Consider the following 21830-nt stretch of genomic DNA (forward strand, 5'->3'; position numbering starts at 1 on the left):
TTTGATTTTGTGTCTGGTGAATATTACACGATATTTTGCTGCGTAGAAAGTTAATCTAATCTACTGAATTTTTCTTTAGACTTGGAAAGAGGTCTCTATCCGTCTTGAGTCTCGAGAAAAAGGGGTTTATGTAACGCTTACCCTTCCGATATACCACATGTGAGAATGAAATATTCATAACACGCCTCACAGCGCGTATCGAGATATCGAAACGAGATTTTAGAAAATGATAGTACACAAAGAGAAGAGTATTTTGCGATGTGGTTAACAACGTCCTTATCTATGGTGACACAGAAGAAGCTATATTTTCACTTTGTTTTTTTCTTAATTTTTCAAGCCATTATACCGTAATTTTTAAAAGTTATGACACCTAGTGAAACGAGAATTTTCTAGTATGAAAAACACGGAATTCCTTCTCTTATGTTACTTTTTTTTTTTTTTTTTTCATCAGTCTACTGACTGGTTTGATGCGGCCCGCCACGAATACCTTTCCTGTGCTAACCTCTTCATCTCAGAGTAACACTTGCAACCTACGTCCTCAATTATTTGCTTGACGTATTCCAATCTCTGTCTTCCTCTACAGTTTTTGCCCTCTACAGCTCCCTCTAGTACCATGGAAGTCGTTCCCTCATGTCTTAGCAGATGTCCTATCATCCTGTCCCTTCTCCTTATCAGTGTTTTCCACATATTCCTTTCCTCTGCTATTCTTTGTAGAACCTCCTCGTTCCTTACCTTATCAGTCCACATAATTTTCAACATTCGTCTATAGCACCACATCTCAAATGCTTCGATTCTCTTCTGTTCCGGTTTTCCCACAGTCCATGTTTCACTACCATACGATGCTGTACTTCAGACGTTCATCCTCAGAAATTTCTTCCTCAAATTAAGGCCGGTATTTGATATTAGTAGACTTCTCTTGGCCAGAAATGCCTTTTTTGCCATAGCGAGTCTGCTTTTGAAGTCCTCCTTGCTCCGTCCGTCATTGGTTATTTTACTGCCTAGGTAGCAGAATTCCTTAACTTCAGTGACTTCGTGACCATCAATCCTGATGTTAAGTTTCTCGCTGTTCTCATTTCTACTACTTCTCATTACCTTCGTCTTTCTCCGATTTACTCTCAAACCATACTGTGTACTCATGAGACTGTTCATTCCATTCAGCAGATCATTTAATTCTTCTTCACTTTCACTCAGGATAGCAATGTCATCAGCGAATCGTATCATTGATATCCTTTCACCTTGTATTTTAATTCCACTCCTGAACCTTTCTTTTATTTCCATCATTGCTTCCTCAATGTACAGACTGAAGAGTAGGGGCGAAATGCTACAGCCTTGTCTTACACCCTTCTTAATACGAGCACTTCGTTCTTGATCGTCCACTCTTATTATTCCCTCTTGGTTGTTGTACATATTGTATATGACCCGTCTCTCCCTATAGCTTACCCAAACTTTTTTCAGAATCTCGAACAGCTTGCACCATTTTATATTGTCGAACGCTTTTTGCAGGTCGACAAATCCTATGAAAGTGTCTTGATTTTTCTTTAACATTGCTTCCGTTATTAGCCGTAACGTCAGAATTGCCTCTCTCGTCCCTTTACTTTTCCTAAAGCCAAACTGATCGTCACCTAGCGCATTCTCAATTTTCTTTTCCATTCTTCTGTATATTACTCTTGTAAGCAGCTTCGATGCATGAGCTGTTAAGCTGATTGTGCGATAATCCTCGCTCTTGTCAGCTCTTACCGTCTTCGGAATTGTGTAGATGATGCTTTTCCGAAAGTCAGATGGTATGTCGCCAGACTCATATATTCACACACCAACGTGAATAGTCGTTTTGTTGCCACTTCCCCCAGTGATTTTAGAAATTCTGATGGAATGTTATCTATCCCTTCTGCCGTATTTGACCGTAAGTCCTCCAAAGCTCTTTTAAATTCCGAATGTAATACTGGATCCCCTATCTCTTCTAAATCGACTCCTGTTTCTTCTTCTATCACATCAGACAAATCTTCACCCTCATAGAGGCTTTCAGTGTATTCTTTCCATCTATCTGCTCTCTCCTCTGCATTTAACAGTGGAATTCCCGTTGCACTCTTAATGTTACCACCGTTGCTTTTAATGTCACCAAAGATTGTTTTGACTTTCCTGTATGCCGAGTCTGTCCTTCCGACAATCATATCTTTTTCGATGTCTTCACATTTTTCCTGCAGCCATTTCGTCTTAGCTTCCCTGCACTTCCTATTTGTTTCATTCCTCAGCGACTTGTATTTCTGTATTCCTGATTTTCCCGGAACATGTTTGTACTTCCTCCTTTCATCAATCAACTGAAGTATTTCTTCTGTTACCCATGGTTTCTTCGCAGCTACCTTCTTTGTACCTATGTCTTCCTTACCAACTTCTGTGATGGCCCTTTTTAGAGTTGTCCATTCCTCTTCAACTGTACTGCCTACTGCGCTATTCCTTATTGCTGTATCTATAGCGTTAGAGAACTTCAAACGAATCTCGTCATTCCTTAGTACTTCCGTATCCCACTTCTTTGCGTATTAATTCTTCCTGAATAATGTCTTGAACTTCAGCCTACTCTTCATCACTACTGTGATCTGAGTCTATATCTGCTCCTGGGTACGCCTTACAATCCATTATCTGATTTTGGAATCTCTGTCTGACCATGATGTAATCTAATTGAAGTCTTCCCGTATCTCCCGGCCTTTTCCAAGTATACCTCCTCCTCTTGTGATTCTTGAACAGGGTATTCGCTACTACTAGCTGAAACTTGTTACAGAACTCAATTAGTCTTTCTCCTCTTTCTTTCCTTGTCCCAAGCCCATATTCTCCTGTAACCTTTTCTTCTACTCCTTCCCCTACAACTGCATTCCAGTCGCCCATGACTATTACATTTTCGTCCCCCTTTACATACTGCATTACCCTTTCAATATCCTCATACACTTTCTCTATCTGTTCATCTTCAGCTTGCGACGTCGGCATGTATACCTGAACTATCGTTGTCGGTGTTGGTCTGCTGTCGATTCTGATCAGAACAACCCGGTCACTGAACTGTTCACAGTAACACACCCTCTGCCCTACCTTCCTATTCATAACGAATCCTAAACCTGTTATACCATTTTCTGCTGCTGTTGATATTACCCGATACTCATCTGACCAGAAATCCTTGTCTTCCTTCCACTTCACTTCACTGACCCCTACTATATCTAGATTGAGCCTTTGCATTTCCCTTTTCAGATTTTCTAGTTTCCCTATCACGTTCAAGCTTCTGACATTCCACGCCCCGACTCGTAGATCGTTATCCTTTCGTTGATTATTCAATCTTTTTCTCATGGTAACCTCCCCCTTGGCAGTCCCCTCCCGGAGACTATTTCGTCTTCTGGGTGACGGACGATACTCGCACCTATCTCGGTGCGGAGGCGAGCCAGACATGCGTGACCGGACCATAATAAAGTGTCCTGACTTCGATTCCCCGTCCGTGTTGACTCGTCGGATTCGTTCATCTGTGACCGATGATGCCTTGTTATCACCAGTGCTGCTTCCCATACCTTGCTAAGTTGAAGTCCCGTGTCTCTGTTGATCACGTCGTTAGTTACACGTACTTCGAGTGCTTCTTTAATTATGGAGTCTCAGTACGTGGAGGCGGACGACAGGATCTTTGTCTCTCTCCAGTTTCACACATATTTGTACACATATTTCATCGGTATCTATAGTGAATTTCGGCCTGCAGTTTCATCTGAATCCCGAGGAAACTTTTAACTCTACGTAGTTAAGAAATGTGCAAAAAATCGTGGTCAACTTTTGAACTTTTCAGGTATGACAATGCAGCAAACACCTTCTACATTACCAAATAGAAAACTCTCTCCTACATTTACCTTTTACGTTTGTAATGGGGTAAGTGTTTCATCTCATTTCTACACATTCACTCACATTTCTTCCTTTTTTAATTGTATTTATCGCAAGAGATAGGGTATAAATTGAAATTTGGGACATTCTGAAAGTAAAATTACTTTTGTTTTAAAATAGTTCTCCGGAAATAAATGATGTCGCATTCCAACTCAACCAGGAACAAAGAAAATACCAACAGGTTATTTCTGAATATATTTAGGTAGCACACTCTACTTTTTCCCAACTCAACTCCAGGGGCAGTACGGATATCCTAGTCCCACAACATAAAAAAATGAGTCATGTGTATGCCAAATTTGGTTGAAACTGCACCAGCGATTCCTGAGATCTGCTTTTATGGCACCTCTTTTCACCCTCACCCTCAGCCATACCGGTGCTAGGAGTATCTTACTGTTGAACTAATTTTTGTTTTTCCAGGAATCAAGTGACAGGTGTACCAAGCATCTTCAGACGTTACAGAGAGGTGCAGATACGTCACCGTCTCCGCAGTTTGGTGGCCAGCGGAAGCGTTTAAACTCAGAAGAGTGGTCCTGGAGCCACTCTCTAGCTATTCTGGACATTTGAGGTGTTCCATTGTCCTGCTGGAGTCCGTCAGAATGCACAATGGACATGAACGGATGCAGGTAATCATACAGGATGCCTATGTACGTGTCCCCTGTCATAGTCGTATCTAGACGTATGAGGGGTCCCATATCACTCCATCTGCACACGCTCCACGCCATTACAGAGCCTCAACCACCTTGAACAGTCCCCTGCTGACATGCCAGGTCCATGGATTCATGAGATTGTATCGATACCCGTCCACGTCCATGCGCGCCATACAATTCGAAACGAAACTCGTCCGACCAGGCAACATGTTTCCAGTCAGCAACAGTCCAGTGTCGGTGTTGATGGACCCAGGCGAGGCGTAAAGCTTTGTGCGTGCAGTGATCAAGGGTGTACGGGTGGTCATTCGGCTCCGGAATCAAACATCGATGATGTTTCGTTGAATGGTTCGCACCCTGACACTTGTTGATGGCCCAACTTTGAAATCTGCAGCAATTTGCGGGAGGGTTGCATTTCTGTCACGTTGAACGATTCCCTTCAGTGGTCGTTGGTCCCATTCTTGCAGGATCTTTTTCCGGCCGCAGCGATGTCGGAAATGTGATGTTTTGCCATATTCCTGACATCCACACTACACCAGTGAAATGATCGTACGGGAAAATCCCCACTTCATGGCTACCTCCGCGATGCTGTGTCCCATCGCTCGTGAGCCGACTACAAAACCATGTTCAAACTCACTTTTTATCTTGATAACCTGCAATTGTAGCAGCAGTAACCGATCTGACAACCGCGCCAGACATTTGTCTTACTTAGGCGTTGCCGACCGCAGCGCCGTATTCTGCCTGTTTACATATCTCTGTATTTGAATACGCATGCCTATACCAACTTCTTTGGCGCTATATAGACTGGGTGAAAATATTCTTGGCCAAGGTTGTTTGGTAAATTTTCCACCCTGGTGAGAAATGAAAGAAACAGCAAGTAACGTCCAACACACAATGAAGGTTAGATTTTCTTTCAATGATACCGCAACTTTACTACCAGAATCTGGTGGATGTTAAAATCATGCGATGACTAATTTGAGTGCACCTAGACCGGTCACTGAAGTCAAAATTAGTTTGGAGACAGACTTAATTTCGACGTCACTAGACATAATTTTTACTGCAATGGACAATTCCCTTCCCGAATAATCTAAATTTTTTTCCACTACCTTTAGGATCTCATTATATATCTGAAAACTCCTATTTCGGGCTTCAACCAATTGTGTGTCTCATTTGAGTGCAACAGCTGTCCTGGAAAGAGGTGAATTCTAGGACTTTGTTACGAATATTTCGGCAGTTAACTTTTAGATCATTATATTTTCTTTGTACCTTCTTCGCGATCCGAACGCCTATATTTGAGGATAGTCCTCATAAATTTCGTGATAGCTATAACTTTCCGACTACTGAAGTCAACTGTTTGGCGTTACATAGAATTCCACAGCGTTAGGCGCAAAAAACCAAGATATTGATGGCGTTCGTGGGCGCAATACTAAAGTAATTACCTACGTACGCGACGCTTGCAGTTGTGTGACACTATGTGAGAAGTATAAGTTCGTGTTGCAGCCGCTGACTTTGCATAATCCACATGCGACAGACAGCAGCCTGTGATCCGCATCTTTATCACTGGTTACGTGTCAGCGGCAAACGGTCACAGCAGTATTATATAACGGACAACAAGCACAACGGGCGTCGCTGTCCACTCGAAAAAAAAAAAAAAAATACAGGACTGCATAGGAAAATTTCAGTCGATCCGTAGCGCATTACCAATCAGCTGGCATAATTAGGAGGCTGAAAGACAGGAATACTGAAATAGACTTTCTGACAATTCTATATGCCCCATTAGTGGTAGAGAACACAGAATAGACTGTTTAACAAAGTCATCACACTGCTAGTATACAGCAATTACTTCAAGTCATTAGGGCGAGGATTTTGCCACATGATCGTACGCAAAGGGATGCGAGTATTTCAGTGTGAGTGATGCTCGATACGTTTTCATTTATCGAGATACGAAAGTAACTATTTTGGTGAAATATTGTTCTTATCAACGGATCTTTCAACAAACTGTGAAGAGAGAAATACAGTGACGTAGTCGACGCAATTCGTAGCAGACACTTTTGCAGAAAAACATAAAAATGTGATAAATGTGAGGCAGAATCCTTTCGAAGCAATCAAGGTTCATTTTACACACACTTGTAAATACAATCTAAAAGGCCAATGTAAGATAGAAATTGCAGTAGCCCGTCACATCTACAGATGAGACAATACCATGGGGTGGCCCTACGTACTTATGGCTGCACATTGCTTTAAAGCTGGCGCCTCTATGGTAGCAGCCCCTGTAAATTAGCAGACTATTCTTTACAATTGCTTCTTGTTCTTAATTTCTATCGTGTCCGGGCAACAGTTGCTTTAATGCTAAATATTACAGTGCTCTCGTGAATAACACAGTGCCAAGAAGACATTGGCAGCCGTGTTACTGATCTTAAAAGCCTGTTTGATCTAGTAATATGACACATTTGGCCTAGTTAATGTAACTTTCTTTTTATTACACTTTTCGCGTGTGATGTGAAAAGACTGCTTACGTAATTCGGTATTTTCCTTAATATGGAATGACGAAACTGAAGTTTCGTCTATGTCATCTTCCCGAAAATGCTGAGAATATATTTTGCTACGTCAGGACGGTTTCCATCTTTACTTCTCACAGCAGTCAACCAGAGCGCACTTGGAGCTGCAGTGATAGGAAATTCAAAGTCAAATTACAGAAATAAAACCATTACAGTAAAAATAAACAGCACAATTAAAATTCATGTACATAAAGGGAAATGTCGCTTTAACTAGTCCACGTACGAATGAAATGTGATTCCTTTAGACTTAAGACTATAATCAGAACAACCAGTACATCTGTAAATGATTCAAGCTGATGTTTTTTATTAAAGCACTTCCACCAGAAGCTTACGTTTGGTGCCGTTAATATGGCGGACATCGACTTCAAGTTTGTGACGTCATGACTGCTCGCCTTACCACACGTCCATGGCCAAAACAATACGACCTCCTACTTAATAGAGTGTTCGTCCACCTCCAGAATACAGTACAGCATTGATTTTGAGAAGCATGGGTCCGTATAGTCGTTGAGAGGTTACCGGAGGTACGTGACACAATATGTCTATCCACAGGTCACACAATTCCCGTAGATTACCGATCGGACTTGTAGGCGCGGACCTCAAGGCCGATAGCGTCCCCCATGCGTTCTGTCGGATTCAGGTAAGGTGAATTTGAAGACCCAAAAAACAGCTTCATTTTCATGCTCCTTAAACTAATGGTTCTGGTCGATTTTCTTCCCCGTCCTTGCAGTATTCGAGCTAATGCTCCTCCTCTAGTAACGTCTTCGTCGACGAGACATTAAATCTTCTATCTTTTTTATTTTTCGTATAAAAGGCGAACTGAAAAATAGTCATCTTGTGAATGTTGCAGTTCTTCTTACTTCCGTGGATGCTAAGAAAATTGGGGAGGAATTCCGCCTCATGAGAGACACTTTTGTAGTTTTGTTTTCAGCCAAACATGTTTCAACACTTTTTATGATATGTTCAGTGGGTTTCTTTGTTTATTTTTCTTCTCACATAAAGCTACTGGATGTTTATGCTAACAGCTTCAGATCCATTGCGCTATTGCGCTACTGCATGTCATAGTTTAGTTTTGATGTTGTGGTGGTTTTACATTGTTTGTGTCCCCAACATCAGAAACTATAACAAACTATACAGGGAAGTCGGAAATTTCCGTTACAGACTTCTAGGGCCTGTAGAGGGAAGTGAGTACATCGTATTTTGAATGCATACCTGAGGAGCTATGCATTTCCTCTATTGAGCAAGTGTTCACAGCTGTTAAGGTACGCACTTTAGAGCCCACGTTTTTGGACATTTTTTCTTGTTTTTGTCCATACAACCACCTCTGAAAGTTACCAACCCTATACTCTTCGCAACACAAGAACCGGTACGTGTATTCAACTGTCAGAGGCATCAGAACGGCTTTCGTTTATGACTTTCGACTCGTTCGTTTCCGGTACAGGGATCCTTGCTTCAAATTAATACATTTACCGTTCTCCATTAACCTAGAAAGTCTGCACCATCATCACGGAACCACTCCGTGTGTACGTACATTTACAGACGCCCGCACCTATAACTTTGACGCTCTGTAGTCTCGTTGGGTGACGTTTCCGGACATGATTTCCTATTCAAAATACGATGTACTCACTCCACTCTACAAGCCCTAGAAGTCTGTAACGGGAATTTCCGACCACCCTGTAGATTTCGTAGTAGACCTAAAGTTACTAACATAAACATCAAATAGCTACGTGTGAGAAGAAAAATAAACAAACAACCATAGTGAAGATAGCACAAAAAGTGTTAAAAATGTCTAGGTAAAAAAAAAACTACAAAGGTGTCTTGCATAAGACAGAATTGCTCTCCAGTTGAAAAATCGTTCATCTCCTTAGAGACAGCTGCGAAACAACCTCTTGAAGTTCCTAAAAATATTAACTGAATACGACTTACGAGCCGTTAACGACACATCAAGTTCTCGGCAAAGCTGACACGCCCTTTGACCGCGTTTCCTTCATTATAGCAGCGATAGTCTATCTACACCTTTGTTTCTGCGCTTATTCAAATGGTTCAAATAGCTCTGAGCACTATAGGACTTAACATCTGAGGTCATCAGTCCCCTAGAACTTAGAACTTCTTAAACCTAACTAACCCAAGGACATCACACATATCCATGCCCGAGGCGGGATTCGAACCTACGACTGTAGCGATCGCGCGGTTCCAGACTGAAGCGCCTAGAACCGCTCGGCCACTCCGGCCGGCTCTCTGCGGTTATTCTCCAGTTCTTTACGACTGTGATAGGCGACGAAAAAACCACATATAACTGATCTATTCTGAAGACCCCTAATGTTGTCAGATATGGGAAGTAACCTCACCGCTTTCTCGTGCCGCTCCCCTCATGAGGAGAACCATTGTACCATCTGATATTGATCTTGGAACGACGGCAATTGTTCCCAATAAATATTTCGCCAAATGTTGTAACTGTACAACTTTCCTTTTGAAACGGGGTGTTGAGAGCTTCGAAGCACTGTTACATCTTCTTTATGAAATGCTTGTAAGATAAACAATTTTCCTGAAGACTTTTGTCAGTGTCAGTGGCTGTGGTAGTCTGTCACCAGCACATCGGTTGGCAAAGACGTAGCAAGAAAATCGATAGTAGGCGCTGGACCTAGTGCGCCTATCAGGAGAGAGGCCAAAGGCAGACTGGCAAGCAATGCGCTGGCAACGCCCTCTCGACCGCAAGTATGTAGATCGCTGCCGCGGACCGGAGGACTCACTCAGTTACTAGCTTACCATTCTCTGTCTCGGTCACTGTCACTTTAACTCACATCCTAGTTTGGCATCTGTCATTCATCACTTAGTGTGACTCGTACTTCACCAGCAGTGAGGCTAACATGGATTATTAGTGAAGAGCTTGTACCACAACACATGGACTCTTAAAGTTAAGTAGCTTCCTGCTTATGTAAATAAAGAATCCTGTTAATACAGGTGTGCAGTTGTGTTGTAGAAAGACGATACCGGCCACCATACAACATCCTCTCCCTTGATCCCTATGGTACAAGACTCTACAGTCAGCACCTACAAGACCACATGGGTCACAGTTTGAAGGTCTGCCTAGCTCACATTTGTGACGCTCTTGCTATCCTACATATAGTTTCCAGTTATAGTAATCTTTGATTCCCCTACTAAGGATTCATTAAAATCCAGACAATCAGTTCAAAAAAGCGCCTAAAAAAGACATGGAGGTTCGACACAAGGAACAACGTACCACAGTGCTCTCCATAGTATGGATAGGAAAATAAAAACAGTTCTTTGCAACTGAAATATGTTTCTACTTTATTTTAACACTAACACGTTTTTCGCCTGGGCTCTCAAGGCATCTAATACAAATAAAGTGCTATGGTATACAATATGCACATAATTATGCGACATAAAACAGAAGAACATTAATTAGAGAAGTAGTTCTTATCTTAGCGGTGATATACTAAACCATACGTATATACATATATACATATGTATGTTGTTGTTGTTGTGGTCTTCAGTCCTGAGACTGGTTTGATGAAGCTCTCCATGCTACTCTATCCTGTGCAAGCTTCTTCATCTCCCAGTACCTACTGCAACCTACATCCTTCTGAATCTGCTTAGTGTATACATCTCTTGGTCTCCCCCTACGATTTTTACCCTTCACGCTGCCCTCCAGTACTAAATTGGTGATCCCTTGATGTCTCAGAACATGTCCTACCAACCGATCCCTTCTTCTGGTCAAGTTGTGCCACAAACTTCTCTTCTCCCCAATCCTATTCAATACTTCCTCATTAGTTATGTGATCTACCCATCTAATATTCAGCATTCTTCTGTAGCACCACATTTCGAAAGCTTCTATTCTCTTCTTGTCCAAACTATTTACCGTCCATGTTTCACTTCCATACATATGTATGTACATATATCATTTCCATAGCCCAGGTGACATAGCTGTACAAAATTCAAACTGGGGAGATAAGGACCATCTTCGTTCAGTCCTGGACTGTTAAGACAATTCTATCGTCCTATTTGCGATTTGTTTTGCGAGCTTTCCACAATCATCTAATTGATTGCTGGTAATGATTACGCAAACAACCCAAAAATGTAGGATTCATAATACATTTTGTTCAACAATAATGCCATTCAGTGTAAAGTTTTATTAGCAAACAAGTACAAGGCTCAGTCAAATGAAAACGAGACAGACGGAAAAAAGTACCGTAAGTCAACTGTTTATTACTTCACAACTGTTAATACATTTATGCCCCTGTGAAAGTCGGCAGCTAGTATTGTTGCCTTTGGATCAAGGGGTCCCGCGTTCGATTCCTGGCCGGGTTGGGAATTTTTTCTGCTTGACAACTGGGTGTCTGTGTTGTCCTCATCATTTCATTATCGTCATCATAATTCCTACCATTTGCTATATAGGACTGTGTAAAAAACTTGGACTGTGTAAAATTTGGGACTTTGTATGGGCACTGATGACCGCGCAGTTGAGTGCCCCACAAACCAAATATCATCATCATCATCATCATCATCATCATCACCCACTGTGAGAGAAGCCAATCATTGTCTTCATAGAAAAATGTTCGCGATTGCCTACGGAACCCTGATTGTACCCAGGCGTGCACCTCTTCTACATCTACATCTACATCTACATTGATACTCCGCAAGCCACCCAACGGTGTGTGGCGGAGGGCACTTTACGTGCCACTGTCATTACCTCCCTTTCCTGTTCCAGTCGCGTATGGTTCGCGGGAAGAACGACTGTCTGAAAGCCTCCGTGCGCGCTCTAATCTCTCTAATTTTACATTCGTGATCTCCTCGGGAGGTATAAGTAGGGGGAAGCAATATATTCGATACCTCATCCAGAAACGCACCCTCTCGAAACCTGGCGAGCAAGCTACACCGCGATGCAGAGCGCCTCTCTTGCAGAGTCTGCCACTTGAGTTTATTAAACATCTCCGTAACGCTATCACGGTTACCAAATAACCCTGTGACGAAACGCGCCGCTCTTCTTTGGATCTTCTCTATCTCCTCCGTCAGACCGATCTGGTACGGATCCCACACTGATGAGCAATACTCAAGTATAGGTCGAACGAGTGTTTTGTAAGCCACCTCCTTTGTTGATGGACTACATTTTCTAAGCACTCTCCCAATGAATCTCAACCTGGTACCCGCCTTACCAACAATTAATTTTATATGATCATTCCACTTCAAATCGTTCCGCACGCATACTCCCAGATATTTTACAGAAGTAACTGCTACCAGTGTTTGTTCCGCTATCATATAATCATACAATAAAGGATCCTTCTCTCTATGTATTCGCAATACATTACATTTGTCTATGTTAAGGGTCAGTTGCCACTCCCTGCACCAAGTGCCTATCCGCTGCAGATCTTCCTGCATTTCGCTACAATTTTCTAATGCTGCAACTTCTCTGTATACTACAGCATCATCCGCGAAAAGCCGCATGGAACTTCCGACACTATCTACTCTTTGTCCGAATCAAATCGACAGCCACAGCCAAAATATGAAAACTGCATGGGGCTGACCAGGACTATATTGCGGATGTGTATGGGCTTCCCAGCGAAACTTCTGCAGTGTAGTCGAAATATCCTTCGCATCATGTGGGGTTGGGGGATTGTACTGCAATAGAATGATGTCGTCTGTCAACGTTCCTGGGCGTTAGGACAGACGGTTTGGACCGATGGCACACTTCAATTTTTGTGAAGTTTCCACAATACAGCATTGCGTTAACCGTGGCGTCGTGTTATAGACAATCAATGACCAAACAAAGAGAAAGGTCTTTATGACTTTCCTGACGTGCCTGTTATTTAGACTACGCTGCATACCTTCGTTGTGAAGCCCTACAATCCCAATCTCTCCCCATGAGATTTCCATCTTTCTGGAGCTTGAATGAAAGGTATTCGTGGCAGTCGATTTGCTTCAGAGAAAGAGGTACACCCCTGGGGTATAATCATAGTTCCATAGGCAACTGTAAACATTTTTCCATGGAGGCGTTGATCGTTTTGTCTCACAGGGGGATAAATGTATTAACAGTTATGGCGATTAGTTTTGAAATAATAAGCAGGATACTTACTATGTTTTATCTATCTCGTTTGATTGAACTGCCCCTTATTTTGTAGATAACGTCAAAACTGAAGCATATATAATGTTAGGTTGACATTCAAATTAAATAGTAGAAGCAGGAAAGTTATATATATATATATATATATATATATATATATATATATATATATATATATATATAATGACTGAGATATTTTGTCAGATGTCCCATTTATCTTGAGCACCCTAAATAACTGTTTGTCCAGATGAAAATTACAAAATATTTCAACCAAATGTTCTTTGGCCGTCAGGGGGACATCAATCAGCATGATTGCCTTCTTGTAGCTTTGTTTTTTTACGAAGATATGAACAGCGGTATGATTTTTTAAAACGATACCCTGTATTTTTATTCGGTAATTCATTTCCTCTCCTAAAGACCTATTCCAAAATGTATCACAGTGTACTATTCACTGAAACACAACGTTATTGGTTACACAACACAACAATGACGTTGTTGGTCCCCGCACTTAGTGGAGGTACTTGGGGTAATGGAACACATCACGTGCTGACGTTAACAGAGGACAATTGTAAACATAAGTAGAATGCACACCCGTCTTTCCGTCAACCATCGTCAGTTGAAGAGTTGTGTGAGTAGAACGTACACCAACGAAGAGAAGGTAGAAATGCTACTCATCTATGGGGAATATAAGTTAGCAGAACAATAATTGCAATACTGTTTTCTTATGTACGGGTACATTTAGTACAGTAGTTTAGTGCTTTTAAATACTGTTGTGTCGAGTAGGCACACAGTAAAGGCTGTCCTTCCTACAAACTGCATCGACATAACGTTCCTTTTATTGTTGTTGTTGTTGTTGTCGAAGGTAAGCGAAATGCTACGCAGGCAGCGGAACTGTACAGAGAGCGATATTCTGACAAGAACTCACCTCCCGGACGGATGTTTTCTCGCATTGTTGCGACCCTTCAGAAAACGAGAAGTTTCAACCCACGACAACACAATCGTCGTAGCACTCGCACAGACGAAGCTGCCCAAGTTACTGTTCTCGCTTCATTTGCTATGAATCCACATGTTAGCACGCGACAGCTTGAACACGAGATTAGCATACCTAAAACCAGTGTACATTGTATTCTCACACGTCACCGGTTCCATCCTTACCATGTACACCTACATCAAGAATTGCATGGGAATCATTTCCAGAATTGTGTACAGTTCTGTCAGTGGGCACAGAAGCAAACCCTCGCCAACCCGAACTTCTTCTCCAATGTTCTATTTACCGATGAATGTTCCTTCTCAAAGGACAGGTAAGTACAAGGAACATGCATTATTGATCCAGCGGCAACCCACGATAGCTTAGACAGGTGGAACATCAGCGACAATGGAGAGTTAACGTCTGGGTGGGATGCTTGATACTACAATTATTGACCCTTGTTCCATTAATAGTAGTCTAAACGGGACAGCGTATGCCAACTTCCTCAGACGAATTCTTCCTCCTCTTCTGGATGAAGTGTCGCTAAGAACCAAAATGCTTATGTAGTATCCAGCACATAATGCCTTGCATGCACGTCGTGTTCTGAACCCAAGGTATCGTGCCAGATGGATTGGTCGAGGAGGAACAGTTACTTGGCCTGCCAGGTCTCCTGATTTAAATCCTCTGGAATTTTTTTCTTTGGGGATGCATTAAAGACGTTGTCTATTGCGATATTCTAACAACTCCAGAGGACATGCAGGAACGTATCGTGCTTGCTTGTAATTCTCTTCAGCAGGCAACACTAGATGCAGTAAATAATTCTTTCTTCTGCGAGTGCACCAGTGTATCCGTTCCAGGGTCACCATTTTGAGCACGTTTGAATGTTCTGCTCCTGGGCAATGGTACAGGAGAGTCAAAGTCAATTTTGTGTTATGTTTTTACTTGGTTTTCATTTGTTTTCTGACAACTCCAGCAAGTGGACGAGTTTGTGATCCCGGGCTCAAAGTCAATGTTGTGTTATGTAATTAATAACTTTGTGTTTCAGTGAATGGTACACTGTGATACATTTTTAATAGGTCTTTAGGTTGAGCAAATGAATTACCGAATAAAAAATACAGCAAATGAATTACCAAATAAAAAATACTGCTGTTCATATCTTTGTAAAAAACAACGTTACAACGAAGGCTGCCATGCTGATTGATGTCCCCCTGATGGCTAAAGAACATTTGCTTGAAACATTTTTCAATTTGCATTGGACAAACAGTTATTTGGGGAGGTCAAGATAAATGGGAAACATTGTATGTATCTCCGGCAAAATATCTCAGTCGTTCTCACTCCTATTTTACTTACACTTTTTAATTTGAATGTCAGTCTAACGTTATTGGTATGTGAGCAGAGATATACTTTGTCAATATTTTATAGCTTTATTTCCTAGTACGTTGGCTATGTTTGTTATAATCATGTGAGAGTGGAATTTCAGATCCTAAACTCAAGCAAGACATCACCCACAATCATATAAGCAATAAAAAAGATGCACGTTGGATATACTAATGAGTTACGCTTGCCTTTTGGGCATCACAGTAATTTACCTACAAAAGTATATTGAGTGGATAAGCATCAGTCTTTAAGGAAACAATACGTTTAGTGTACGTCTTGTCAGATTTAGTTCTTGGGGCACGAAACGTCTCCAAATTCGCAGAATGTGGCATATCGAAAATGAAAATTTTAGAACTTTACCAACTATTGAATGGATTTCTGCAGGCGCCAGTGACTGGTAGAAAATTGGAGGAAGATGTCTAATGACGACCTCCGCGTCAGGCCGTTAAGGCTCAGTGGGTGTCTGCCGGCCGCCGTGTCATCCTCTGCCTTGTGACTTCGTGTAGATGCGGCATGATGGAGCATGTGGTCAGGACACTACTCTCCCGCAGTTTTGTGGACTTTCCAGACTGAGGAGCCACTACTAGTGGATCAAGTAGATCCTCAATTGGCATCACGAGGCTGATAGCGCCCCGTACAAGTCCTCTCACCAATGGTAGTCCCTGGCACTACCAGGAATCGAATCCGGGTTCTCCCATAGCAGCCATCTAAGCTAACCACTCAGTCACGGAAGCGGACGATGATGTCTAGTAGATCACAATAGACTACGTACTACAACTTTTCAGAAAGGAATCATCCATTTCCTGGGTACAGCTGATACTTTTGAACGGTCGGCTGACGCACGTAACATCAGCTACGAACTAATACAGAGACAGTGACAAGAAGTGTAAATGTGATGTTATGGTTTTTCTTCGTTGCCCATTTACCTGGAACGTGCCCAGACCGAAAGCTGGCATGGTGCGGCCATTGTTGAGCTTCACTGTTGGAGCGATCGTCGGCATGGTGCGCGGCTGCTGGAGATGAGAGGATCACTGTGCTAGTGTGGGCTCGGTGCGATGCGGACGGACCACCAGTGGCTGAGGACTGCGGCGGGGGACTAGTGAGCTGCGTGGAGGGGGGACGCTGACCTTGGCTGCAGATGCGTCCAGAGATCAGCGCCAAGTGCCGCGCTCTTAAAGTCAAGTGTGTGCGTAACCGTATCTCGATATTAGTTTTGCTTCGTGCTGATAGCCTCGCCCCCTAATGGAACTCGGCAGCGCGACGAACCAAAACTGTAACACAAGTAGGAGTTTTCAGACTCTTAACATTAACATTTTTGTTTTCCGTGACGTTTCGAGTTTCTGTAGTTTAACAACGAAATCTTTCGCGAGGAATCAAGAATGCTGTTGCCAAGCACAGCCTAACGAATAAGCACAAAATTTCTTTTGAGCAGATACGGATTATAGCCCACACTTCAAACTACTCGGACTCGTAAAGATATGGGATTCGTGTTTAGCAGGATGGCATCGAGCACTTAACGCTGGCGGATTGCAATTCTTTCTAACCCTGCTGGAGTTTTCGGGACGATATGATCTGGAAAGGAGTCTGTTCTTCTACAACGTTTTTGTATTTAAACGCTAGTGATCTAAACTTAGTGACTTTGTTTTTTAGTGCACTCCACGTTGCGTAAGGCTCAAATGAAAAAGAAATAGGTTTTCTCCACTTGGATGTAGCTTAATTTTTTACACTTCCCTCCCGTGGGTCTATATGACTCAGGGTATTAAAAAATACACAACATATACAAATATAACTGTTGTCCAACGAGCACGCATGCCCGTAATAGCAATTACGAGACCAGTTAAAGACACTGCTATATTTGTAACACGAAAGTTACTGGATTGGAGCAGTTTTGGCCTGAAGATGACGTAATCGTCGAAACTGGTAGGCTAGAAATAAACCTATATAACGGCGATTGGTATTGTTTTTATTCAATATACAAATACTGGTAGTAAAATCTTATTTATACGTGTCTGAGATATACACATAATTGTTTTTATAACAATGCAGGTCTTTCCTTCTTTATTGCTGTAATGCGTGACGATAAACAACAACGTAGGTCGCTTACTACGTTCTAGTTATCAAAGCATTATCGCTACTAGTAATGTTTCATCAGCTGTTGGGTCTGTTGGGTGCGGACGCAGTTCGTGTATCTAAGGTAAAGATTTCTGTGTAGGTAAAATGACGAAACGATTTCCTCCTGATGAGCAGTTGGAAACGTTATTAAATGCGTGTATGAATCAGGAGAATATTTGTAAATACGAAAATCACGCCAGTGGCGACAGCATTCATCCTACATATGCATCAGAAGAAACCTCACACGTTCGTACGTCACATATAAGCGGTACAAGTGATTGATTCAAAATGCAAAAATATTAACTGGAACTTAACAACCTTTTCCACAATTGCAAGAGCATCCAATGTAAACATCATAAAACTAACTCTGGGTACAGGAACATACGCTATATCCAGAATAAGCTATTATGAACGATTATAATCAGAGTATTGTGGTGGAAATGACTAATATTGAGGGTCAAAAAGTTTATGGTGACAGCTGGGGAGAACTACATCAAATTACACTTTAAACCTATATTGGTTTATTATTACTGGTTGGTTTGTATAAAACGTATGGTGGATCAACAAAGAGTCTATGTGATCCGGAAATGCCGTAATGTCACAGAAACGGTTTAGTTACATCTCACGTGCTACCGCTTGAATGACGAGTCTCATCGAAGAACACGAAGAGAAAAAGAAAAGCAAGCACTAATAAGAGTTCTGTGGGAAAAATGGGTGGAAATATTATCGAAATCCTCACACTACCGTTAATAAACACACAAACCTAAATTAAAAACTGTAATAACGCTAAATAATTTATGAGTATTATGCCCTTAAATACCAATGGGATCATTATGATCCGAAAGGGCATATGTGTATAGTTTTTTAAGGAAAGGAGCAGGGTTAACAATTTTCATTCTTTACGGAGAGCGGGTTGTTTCAGTCACGGTGAGCTGCTGGGAAGGGGAAAGGGGCGGGGAGGGGAGACAGGTCTTTATTAAGAAAATCTGGAGGAGGGCGAGGGTTCCACTTCCGGTATTTGTCTTGCAACAAAGGGAAACCTCCCGGAAACCTTGGACAGAACTAGAGGATGATAAATATTTTTCATTTAATTCGACGCAATACGTCACTTCATTTAACAATATGAAAGCCTAATGTATGTCAAAGTATACTTGTTGACGTGCAGCGCTTATACAGAATAAAGTCAATTACTTTCTCGACACGTACAATGTACCTATAACGCTATCGATCGCAGAGATGCTACGGCTAAGAAACAGCATAGGAGTAAGTCTCGTATTACAAGTCGTGACGGAAACGAAGACGGTAGGACTGACATTTCAGTATTGGTGCCAATGGTAACTCTGTAACCGGTGTATTTTTAGATCCGTCCAAGGTCTTTGGCGCTGTAGACCGAAGGTGTTGGAATTATTAAGCAATTTCAACTACTATGTGTTCTGTCCATATGTACAAAAAATATGTTTTAACTATCGTATGTGCAACCTATGCTTCCATCATGGATGCTAGCTCCTTGATACGTACATCAAACGCTGACAGTAATAATAATAATAAATAATGTCCCAAGGCGATGAACAAACAACCATCACCTGACGTGTACTGTTATTTCGCGAACCGTATCAGAAAGTTACGGTAGTACACTTAACTCAAGATGTTGGTACACAAACTTTATCGCGACACACAAACAGTAGCTGTGTATCGGCGTTACTCTTATCATAACTCGTGGAAAAAAACCGGGAGTACTATCTGTCGAGAAGATTACGCACAGCTCTGTCACTTATCCTGATGTGCGTGAACGACGTACCAATTGCAGTCCCTGTCTTTCCTGCACGCAATATGTGGTAGAAGTCTCCAGAGAGCCCAAAGATTGACCCCCGTGTAAGGTCAGGCTACGAACAGCAGTGCCTTAACCACGCACCGAGGATGCTAGCGTAATTTCAGTAATGGAGCACTCGACGCTTAGGTGACCGTCCGAAATCTGGTGGAGGAAGAACATTTCATCGCCAGGCCCGCTAGCTGCATTTTGGGAGGAATAGCTGTACAGTGGCTATTCGTAAATTCTACACCTACTTCTACATGCATATCCAGGTAGTCACCTTATGGTGTGCTATGGAGAGTACTTCTCGTTCCACTGTCATATCCCTCCTGTCCTATTCCATTCGCGAAGTGTGCGTTGGTAGGACAACTTTCGATATTCCTCCCTACTAGCTTTAACCTCCCTCATTCGTAATATGTTTTCTTGGAACGTACGCTTTCAGACTAACAGCAATAAACTCCGTGATCCACAATATCTCTCCTATTTCGTCTGCTTGAGCATCTCCTTAATGTTCTCGTTCTTACTAAACAATCACATGAGGGGACGCGAAGCTCTTCGCTGGATCTTGAACCACTTTGAATCCAGTATCGATTCTGGAAATGCTGTATTTCCACAAACGATTTCAGCTGCTAGGTGAACATTCCACCAGTTTTGATACGTCCTTGAGTTGTTAGGACAAGTCTTTTTTTTTAAGGAAATTATCTGCTAATCAGGACGAAGAAACTTTTTTTGCAGCAAAGGAGAAGAAAAAATGTAAGACTGTGGAAGCAATCGCCTGTGTCGTATTTGTTGACCTAAAGAGAATCAGTCATTGTGCTGATTAAATAGAAATAAGAACAGCTAACTTCCGTACGCAGTTCATTTAAAACGATTGACGAATGGAGCACCAATACCTGAGTGGGCCAGCAAAATCAATTAAGGCGTGTAAACACAATAGTGGAAAGTTCCCGAGATTCAGTTTTTGTCTTCCAAACTTGTGTTACGTGTAAATCTAGCATCAGGGTAGCTCATCATACAGTAATCAGAAGTATTTGAAAATTATCTCCTGTGTGTCTAACGTATGTTTTATGAGAATAATATCTTGCGCTGTGTAATAGTTTACTTTAGGAACTATATCTTAATGAACGATATAAGGATTAAAGTTTGAATATAACTGAATTTACCGTAGCACACTTCGTAGATAAAAGAAGTTAGTTGGAGGCAGATTGTGCAGAGCTCTCACACATCATAATTAACTGGATATAAAGGAAGAGCTAATGGGTGCAAGTACAGTTGTGGACACCCCTAGAAAAATACAAAAACTGTAGTCGCTTCCCCCTACTACATATCTACACAAAATACACCTCATTCCCAATTCAACGAAACATTGCCCACAAACATTCTTTCACAACCAGTCCCTCTCCAGTACCCTTCATGTACACTAAATTTCACCATAACCCCAGTCGCTCTCCTCTCGGTTGAATCAAAAAGTGAAATAAGTAAAAAACTTTTAAAAAAGCAGTGTACTTTATTTTAAATACTTTGATGAAGTGAAACGTAATCTTAACAACTTTTCCCGCAGTCAGCCTTACATATAACAGCTATTCGTGGCTGCATGACAGCAGACAGCAAGTATTGCACACTACTCAAGCTACACTTTAATTAAATACAATACCAAACTGTTTCTTATGAGAAAGAATAGAAAGAATCTTTAATTATCTATAAATGACACAAAATCATTGTATGAGTCCACCGTCATTATCACTAGCAAGTTTAACTGTTTGCCATGATAGCTATTACATCTTAAAAAATAAACAAATAAATAAATCTTTCGCGTTTCGGCCTCAGCTGTCATCAGAATCTATCAGACAAACATAACAAATGAGAAGCGATATTTAGATCGGCAAAGGAGAAAAAAGACCCACTTGCAATGTCGGGAATATACCACATACCATGCACATCTGGAAAAGTTTATGCCGGAATGACTGGACGATCAATCAACACCAGGATCAAAGAACATAAGCGACATCGCAGGTTGGGGCAGGACGAGAAATCGGCCGTGGCAGAGCACACACTGAGTGAGGCCGACCACGTAATAAAATTCGCCGACACGAAAGTTCTGGCCGTAGAGAAGCACTATCACACCCGCTTGGTCAGAGAAGCTGTAGAAACACAAAAACACGCGAATATCTTCAACAAGAAAGAGGAAAGCCTTATGGTAAACGGATCCTGGCTTCCCGTCGCAGGTAGCAAGAGGAGAACCGCACCGGAAATGACCGCGGAGAAGCCCTCGGACGTTGGCGCGCCAGGTACATACAGTCTGCGGCCGCGAGCTCGGCTTCAGTTCACCACCGGCAATGGAGGGTGAAGCTTTGACAATGCCAGCCACTCGTGTTGGCGAAACGTC

General features: G+C 41.9%; 1 protein-coding gene across 1 annotated transcript in view; it reads right to left on the bottom strand.

The window, feature by feature from the left end:
• Positions 1-16607, bottom strand: part of LOC126418912 (aldo-keto reductase family 1 member B1-like) — a 37702-nt gene extending 21095 nt beyond the window's left edge. The window contains exon 1 of the mRNA XM_050085934.1: positions 16449-16607. Within this exon, the coding sequence (XP_049941891.1) occupies positions 16449-16523 (75 nt within the window). The 5' untranslated portion in view covers positions 16524-16607. The remainder of the gene's footprint in view (positions 1-16448) is intronic.
• Positions 16608-21830: the final 5223 nt, after the last annotated feature.

This window comes from Schistocerca serialis, chromosome 9, assembly GCF_023864345.2.
Source record: "Schistocerca serialis cubense isolate TAMUIC-IGC-003099 chromosome 9, iqSchSeri2.2, whole genome shotgun sequence".
NCBI lineage: Eukaryota > Metazoa > Arthropoda > Insecta > Orthoptera > Acrididae > Schistocerca > Schistocerca serialis.